At 37.2% G+C, this 8991-nt stretch overlaps 1 protein-coding gene across 1 annotated transcript; it reads left to right on the top strand.

The window, feature by feature from the left end:
- Positions 1-4694: 4694 nt before the first annotated feature.
- On the top strand, positions 4695-6308 carry LOC142176851 (uncharacterized). Its single transcript, XM_075245208.1, has 2 exons — positions 4695-4833; positions 5266-6308. Exon 2 carries the CDS (start codon positions 5274-5276, stop codon positions 6306-6308), a length of 1035 nt encoding a protein of 344 aa, XP_075101309.1. The 5' UTR covers positions 4695-4833; positions 5266-5273.
- Positions 6309-8991: the final 2683 nt, after the last annotated feature.

Genomic DNA, 8991 nt, shown 5'->3' on the forward strand with positions numbered 1-8991 from the left:
TGAATTGGCGAAATTGGAATTTTGACATTTTTCGGTTGATAGGGGAGATTTTGATATAGGGGTTGGAATGGAATTTTGAAAGTTGTAGTAGGTCCGCTGTGTCATTTGTGACGTGTGTGCAAAATTTCAGGTCATTCGGACGAGGTTTGATTGACTTTTTGATCGAAAGCAGAATTCGGAAGTTTTGGAATTTCTTAGGTTTGAATCCTATGATGAATAGATGTTTTAATGTTATTTTGAGTGATTCGAAGGTTGGAACAAGTTTGAGTGATATTATGGGATATGTTGGCATGTTTGGTTGAGGTCCCGAGGGCCTCGGGTGAGTTTCGGGTGGTTAAATGGATCAATTTCATGTTTTGAAAGTTGCAAATTTTTTGGTTTCAGTTGCAGGCATTTTTGTTCTTTGCGATCGCGTAGAAGGGTCCGTGATCGTGTAGGCTTAGTCAAGCAGGGGTGAGATTTGTTCTACGCGATCGCATATGTATGGGCGCGATCGTGTTAGGCTATGAAGTTGTTGTTCGCGAACGCAAGGTCAGGGTCGCGTTCGCGTAGAAGGAAAGGAGCTGGTGAGGAGTAGGCAGGTTGTTCAATGCGATCGCGTGGGTGAGGCCGCGATCGCGTGAGTTTGTGAAGCCAGTTCTTCGCGATCGTGTGGAGTTTATTGCGATCGCGTAAGGTTAAATGGGGTCAGTCAGCTTTTGTGCTTCGTGATCGCGAGGCATTTTCCGCGATCGCGATTAAGGAATTTAAATCGCTAGGCAGAATGTTTAAAAGGACATTTTCGCGATTTTTGGCCATAGTTCACCATTTTTGAGTCGGTTTTGGAGCTTCTTGAGGGAGAAGAGGGAATTCAAGAGAATTTCTTGGAGGTAAGATTTATGGACTTAATACTCGATCCTATTGTGATTTCTACCTAATTAAACATGAAATTTGTGGAATCTAAAGCCTAAAATTGGAGAGTTAGGGCTTGGAATTTGAGATCTTGATTTGAGGATTTGAGGGGTCGTTTGTGGTCGGATTTTGATGTATTTGATATATATGAACTCGTGAGAGTGTAAGGATTCTAGTTTCGTAATTTTTATCGGAATCCGAGACGTGGGCCCGAGGGTCGGATTTGGTCAATTTCGGATTTTTTGATGTAAATTGGTTATTTTCGAGTGGGCTTTGTTCCCTTAGCATATTTTGGATGGTATAAATCTATTTTAGATAGATTTGGAGCATCCGGAGGCCGAGTCGAGAGTCAAAGGCACCGCAGGCTAGAATTTGGACCGGATTAAGGTAAATAATGATTGTAAATGTTGTCCTAAGGGTATGAAACCCCGGATTTCACATCGTTGTGCTACTTTGAGGTGACGCACACGCTAGATGACGAGCGTGGGGTTGTGAACTATTGGGGATTGTGACTTGGTATGTCCCATACGACTATTAAGTATTATCATGTTTTGGGATGAATGCCATATCTGGGCCTCGTGCCAACTATTTTAGACCCTTAGGGAATTTTTATTTCTATTCCTCACTGTTTTTACTTCGTAATTGTACTCAATCATGTTGTATTGTACTGTTTTCATAACTCAGCCATATTTACTCCGTTTTCAATATTTCTAAGTGACATTTTGGGCTGAGCATCATATTTTACTGAGGCCGAGGGCCTATGTTGTGGGGATTATTATGGGATCGTGTTGCGCGCTGCAGCATGTGTAATGATTATGATATTTGAGAGGCCGAGGGCCTGATTTTGTTATGCCACGAGGTGGCTTGTGATAGCGCTTGTGCTGTAGGAGCCCCTCCGGAGTCTGAATACCCAGTGAGCACGGGTACCCAGTGTGAGACGTGATATTGCCCGAGGGGCTGTTATTGTTTCATGATGTTGCCCGAGGGGCTGATGCGAGTGATTGTGAGGTAGCTGGAGGGGCTGGATCTATTAATATTATACCCGAGGGCGGTTGTGGTACTTGTTTTGCCCGAGGGGCTATTTTACGTTTCTATCCTTTACTCACTGTTTTCATCACTCGTTTGAAACTATTGGAAAGATATTTTAAAGAAGGTTTACTAAACGGAGATGTTTTTACTAGTTTTATTGTTTTACTGCTTTACTGCATTGTTCTGGACTTATACTGTTATGTTGTAGCGTTATGCTATGGTTTACGTGTATTCTTACTGCTCAACTGATTTTACTTTAATTACTTACTGAGTTGACAGACCCACATTACTCCCTACACCTTGTTTGCAGATCCAGAAGTCTCGGGTCGCAATAGTGAGTGTTGATCAGCCTTCCAGCAGGTCTCTGGAGTTGACTAGGTATTTTCTTGGCGTTCGCAGCCCAATGCTTCTCCTTCCTATCTTTATTCCACTTTGTATTAGCTTTGTTTCAGACTATGTTGTCTTTTCATATTTTCTAGACGAGTTGTAGTTGCTCATGACTGGTGACACCCCGATGTCGGGCTTTGTTTTGTTGTCGCATTGTTCTATCATACTATTATAACTTTTGGTTGGTTTTGGGGTTTGTGTCGGTTGGTCTAGTTTCACGATTGGCGCCATCACGATCGGGTCCATTTTAGGGTCGTGACACTTCAGTCATGCTCAAACTCCGGTAAGTAGATCCACACCTGTATGAGAAAACTCAGACCAAATAGAGTTAAAGACTTAGAACACTATGTGAGACAATAATACTTCCTATTGGACACATGCAAGACATGACTGAGACTATTTTTGCAAAATGGCCTATGTGGCTAAGAAGTGGCTAAAAGTGCAAACTCAACAAATGTGACCTCTAAGACATGGAAAAATTACTTTGCAGAAATGACCCATTTTGTAGAAACGACCAACGTGGCCAAAAAATGGTTAATCATGCAAATCCAACAGAATGGACCTTAAACAGAGAGGACACCTTGTTGTGGACTTAGGACTCTATGACATGGGTCACCGAACCAAATTTGAGAAAATGACCCTATTTTGCAAGAATGATCGATGTGGCCAAACCCCACTAGTGGAATTTTACTAGGTATGTTGTTGTTGTTGTTGTTGGTCGATGTGGCCAAAAGCGGCTAGACATGCAAATTCGACTAGGACGGGCCTTAAAGTAAAGAGACAATTAATTCTGGATTCAAGACTCTCGAACACAGTTCAACAAGCCACTTTGCAAAAATAACCCTATTTCACGAAAAAGACCGATGTGGCCAAAAGTGGTTAGACATGCAAGATTTGGCTACGATACTCGAAGCCAAAAACTTAAGACTCACTAGGAAGATCGGACCCTACGTGGGCTGCCTACGTATCCAGTCCCGAAAAACGAGAATCAGGTATGCGTAGTTCGGTAAGATTGGATATGGGTAAGAAATAATAAAAAAATAAAAATAAAAATTAAATTAAATGATTTGGAGAAAACATATTTTTGTCTTTTTCTTTTTCTTTTTGATAAAAAGATGGAAAAGTGCATAATATTTTTGGAACTTTCATTTTCATTTTTTGGGGTCTTTTTCTTGAAAAATATTGTAAAAGAAAAGTATAATCGGGCCTCACATGTTTCATTTTTACACTTCACCCTCTTTTCTTTCTCATTTACCCTCATCATCATTGGTTCGAAAAATAATCTATTTACCCTTGAAGAATGCAACATGTAGAACATAACCCTTATGTTGGGTCTTCTAAGTCAAATGCAAGTGATGCAAACAAACTTTCCTATTGGGGATCCGGTAAGAGGCTATGTTATTCTAGGTTTAAAACCTGGGTGTATTGTTTTAGACCTAACTTACCCGAGCAGACAGTTCGAGCCGGGGGAGGGGGGACAGCATACCGGGAATACAGAAGTTTCACCAGCTTTGCAACTTGTCCGAACCTCGTTCTAACAATATCAAAGCGGTAAAAAGTGACATTTAGCACATTAGACTCAAACACGTAAAAATCATATAATAAATAAAAGCCAACTATAACAGCTATTCTAAGCTCGAATTCTGAACCCTGAACCAGATATTCTGAGCTCGTCCCCAGTAGAGTCGCCAGAGCTGTCACACCTCCTATTTTCCGAATGGGAGATAGGGACTTTTTTTAATTAAAGTGACATTAATCGAAATGAAATTATTTATTTATTTCAGAGTCGCCACTTGGAATATTTATGGTGTCCCAAGCCACCGATTTATTTTAAATCCCAAATTGAGGAAATTGACTCTTATTTATGGTCCGCGAACACAGAAGACCGCGTAAGAAATTCTGTTAACCCGGGAGAAGGTGTTAGGCACTCCCGAGTTCCGCGGTTTTAGCACGATCGCTCAACTATTAATAATTGGCCTAATTATTTGATTGACTACATATTTAAATCTATTGTGCATTTTTACCTTTTTGATCGCTTTTAGTATTTAAAATCGTGTGGACTTTACAAAGTTTGAACCATTAACAAAGATGCTGTTGAAACACATGAATAAGGAGAACTTAGTTGAAGGGAAAACTCCAAACATGAATTACAAGTTTTTGTTTAATAAAATCTTGTTATGATGAATATCACATTGTGGTGGATGTCTACTCTTCTTCCATGATCTTTAGCTAAAATGCTTAATGACATATTCAATGACATAATTTGTATGTTCAATGACATATTCCATGACATATTTTCTTCACTTTTTATGCCTATATAAAGACCTTGTAATAGATAGGAAAAATACACAATTGAAGAAGAAATAAGAATCTCTCTTTCTCTCTTTCTCTCTTTCTCTCTATATCTCTTAGTTTGTTTTTGCTTGTTCTATATTGTTATTTTGGGTTATATTTCATAACACGTTATCAGCACGAAGCTCTAATTTTATTCTTAACTCCAGCTAAGTTGAGCCATATTTTATTGAGGTATGTATCATTATAATCATTTTATTTATGGCAGTACATATATCATATGCTTAATTCTTACAACCTAAATTTTTCTTTGCAATTTTTGATAATTTACATCATTCATGTTGTTGTTCCCTTTTTCATATTTTTGTTTATCATGTTGTTTTTCACACCTGACACAATACCATTAAAAAAAATGTATGCATATGTATGTAGTGTATACATTATCTAGTCACTGCAACTAATAAAACGTTAAATTCTATATATATATCAATAATATAAAGTGAAATGAAATAATATATAGTTTCTATTTTATGGCATGAATAAAATGAAATAGTAGATTGCTAACATGATATAGCTTTATTTTCATTTGTTTTACCTTAATCGATTTGTTTCATTAATTGTTTATTATTATAATTATTTCTCTAACTTATTCATCTTTTATGATAGTTTTCACTATGTCAAATTTATCAAAACTTGAATTTGTGGCACTTGACATCACCGGGAAGAACTATTTATCATGGGTCCTTGATGCTGAAATTCACCTCGACGCTAAAGGTCTTGGAAATACGATTATACAAGGAAATGAAGCATCAAATCAGGATAAAGCGAAAGCCATGATTTTCCTTCGCCATCATTTACATGAAGGGTTAAAAACTGAATATTTAACAGTAAAAGATCCACTTGAATTATGGATTAATTTGAAGGATCGATATGACCACCTAAAACTTACGGTATTACCAAAAGCTCGGTATGAGTGGATACATTTAAGGTTGCAAGACTTTAAAACTGTAAGTGAGTATAATTCTGCTATCTTTAAAGTAAGTTCTCTATTAAAATTATGTGGAGACACTATCACAGATGAGGACTTATTGGAAAAAACATTTTCTACTTTTCACGCTTCAAATGTGGTGCTACAACAACAATACCGTGAAAAAGGTTTTAAGAAATATTCTGAGTTAATCACATGCCTACTTGTGGCTGAGCAGAATAATACTCTATTAATGAAAAATCATGAAGCCCGTCCTACTGGGTCAGCTCCATTTCCGGAAGTGAATGCTATAGCAACATATGATAAGTTTGAAAGAAAACAAAATAATTACCGTGGTCGTGGACATGGTTATAAACGTGGACGTGGCAGGGGGCGAAACAATTATCGTCATTATGGTGGAAATAAATGGGAGAACAATAAGGGTTCTCAAATTAATCATTCAAAAGGTAAAGCTAGTATGTGTCACCGATGTGGTATGAGAGGTCATTGGGCGCGCATTTGTCGTACGCCAGAACATTTTGTCAAACTTTATCAAGCCTCCCTCAAGAAAAAAGAAAATAATGTGGAGGCACACTTGACCTTTCAAAATAATAATGATGAATCAGGTCCCTCAAATAAATATGATTCTAAGGCACATCCTGCATATAAAGATGATGATTTTGAAGGCCTAACAAATATTACTCATTTAGAAGTTGGAGACTTATTTGAGGATATTGACTGAAGAATGAATCATCTTACTGGGGAATGAAGTTATAAAAGTTGTTATGTTTATGTTTGCAACTAGTTTATTTTTTCTTGAGTGTATTTTCCTAATGCATCATGTATTGCTAGTTTCTATATTTCTAATGTATTTCTTAATGTTTTTTTTGCTTGTCTTTCATATTTCTTATAATGTATTATTTGTCTTTTTTATGAAGAATATGAAAATTCCACAGTCTTCAGTTGGACTCAAGATTAATAAAGATGATATATGTCTTTTGGATAGTGCTACAACACACACTATTTTAAAAGATAAGAGATATTTCTCTTATTTGGTAATGAAAGAAGCGAATGTTAATACAATATCCGGTAGTACAAGATTAATTGAAGGTTCTGGAAGAGCCAATTTATTACTACCAGGAGGAACAAATTTGGCTATTGATGAAGCACTATATTGTAGTAAATCTCAAAGAAACTTATTAAGTTTCAAAGATATTCGCCAAAATGGCTATCATATTGAGACTACAAATGATGAAAAGATTGAATATCTTTATATTACTACAATAACGTCCGGTAAGAAATATGTGCTTGAAATGTTACCCGCTTTTTCCTCCGGCTTATACTACACAAGTATTAGCAGGATTGAAACACATGCCGTAGTAAACAAGAAGTTTACTAATCAAGATAATTTTATTATTTGGCATGACCGGTTGGGCCATCCTGGTTCTAATATGATGCGTAAAATAATTGAGAATTCACATGGACATGCAATGAAGAATCAGAAAATTCTTCAATTTAAGGAATTCTCTTGTGCTGCATGTTTTCAAGGAAAATTAATTATTAGACCATCAACTATTAAAGTTAGGATGGAATCCCCTGCATTTCTAGAACATATACAAGGTGATATATGTGGGCCCATTCACCCTCCATGTGGACCATTCAAATATTATATGGTTTTGATAGATGCATCTACAAGATGGTCACATGTGTGCTTACTATCAACTCGCAATATGGCATTTGCGAGATTGTTGGCTCAAATAATAAAGCTAAGAGCACAGTTTCCAGATTATGCAATTAAGACAATCCGTCTTGATAATGCTGGTGAGTTTACATCCCAAGCCTTTAATGATTATTGTATTTCAACTGGGATTACCATTGAGCATCCGGTTGCTCATGTTCATACACAAAATGGTCTAGCAGAATCATTGATCAAACGCCTCCAATTAATTGCTAGACCAATGCTTATGAGAACAAAACTTCCCATTTCAGTATGGGGTCATGCTATTTTGCACGCAACATCACTTGTGCGGATAAGGCCCACAAGTTATCATAAAGTCTCCCCATTGCAATTGGCTTTTGGTCAGGAGCCAAATATTTCCCATCTTAGGATCTTTGGTTGTGCGATATATGTTCCAATTGCTCCACCACAACGCACAAAGATGGGTCCTCAAAGAAGGTTGGGGATATATGTTTGATATGAATCTCCTTCAATTATAAAATATCTAGAGCCGATGACTGGAGATTTATTTATGGCAAGATTTTCTGATTGTCATTTTGATGAATCAGTATATCCAACATTAGGGGGAGAAAATAAGCAGCTGAAAAAGAATATAGATTGGAATGCATTATCACTGTCTCATTTAGATACTCGAACAAATCAATGTGAACAAGAGGTTCAAAAGATTATTCATTTGCAAAATATTGCAAATCAATTGCCAGATGCATTCACTGACCTACCAAGGGTGACCAAGTCACATATTCCAGCTGCTAATGCACCAATTCGAGTTGATATCCCGACAGGACAATTAATTAAAGCAAATGAGTCTAAGCCATGCTTGAAACGTGGTAGACCAATCGGTTCTAAAGATAAAAATCCTCGAAGAAGAAAAGGAGCAAATGATCAAAGTGAACATAACACGGAGGTAGTGGCTCAAGAAGAGCCCCAAGACGTAACAAATGATAAGACCTTAGGGGAGGTCCAGGTACCTGAAAATAATGAAAATGAAGAGATATCAATAAGTTACGTCTCAACCGGGAAAAGATGGAACCGAAATAATGTTGTTATCGATAACATTTTTGCTTATAATGTTGCTGTTGAAATAATGCAACAAGATGAGTATCTTGAACCAAAATCTGTCAATGAATGTAGACAGAGAAATGATTGGCCAAAATGGAAAGACGCTATCCAGGCAGAGTTAACTTCACTTGGAAAACGTGAAGTCTTCGGACCCATAGTTCGAACACCTGAAGGCATAAAGCCAGTAGGGTATAAATGGGTTTTTGTGCGGAAACGAAATGATAAAAATGAAGTCGTTAGATATAAAGCACGACTTGTGGCACAAGGGTTTTCCCAAAGGCCTGGAATTGATTATATGGAGACATATTCTCCTGTAGTGGATGCTATCACCTTCAGGTATCTCATAAATATGGCAGTGCAAGAAAAACTTGATATGCATCTAATGGATGTTGTTACAGCCTATTTGTATGGATCATTAGACAACGAAATTTTTATGAAAGTACCTGAGGGATTTAAAGTGCCAGAAGCATATAAAAGTTTTCGAGAAACTTGTTCAATAAAGCTTCAGAAATCTTTATACGGATTGAAACAATCAGGTCGTATGTGATACAATCGCCTGAGTGAATACCTGTTGAAAGAAGGGTACAAGAATGATCCAATTTGTCCTTGTGTCTTTATAAAAAGGTCT

Source organism: Nicotiana tabacum, chromosome 3, assembly GCF_000715075.1.
Source record: "Nicotiana tabacum cultivar K326 chromosome 3, ASM71507v2, whole genome shotgun sequence".
Classification (NCBI taxonomy): Eukaryota; Viridiplantae; Streptophyta; class Magnoliopsida; order Solanales; family Solanaceae; genus Nicotiana; species Nicotiana tabacum.

Excerpts from the sequence above, each read along its gene's own strand:
- LOC142176851 (XM_075245208.1), top strand. The coding sequence starts at position 5,274 with ATGTCAAATTTATCAAAACTTGAATTTGTGGCACTTGACATCACCGGG.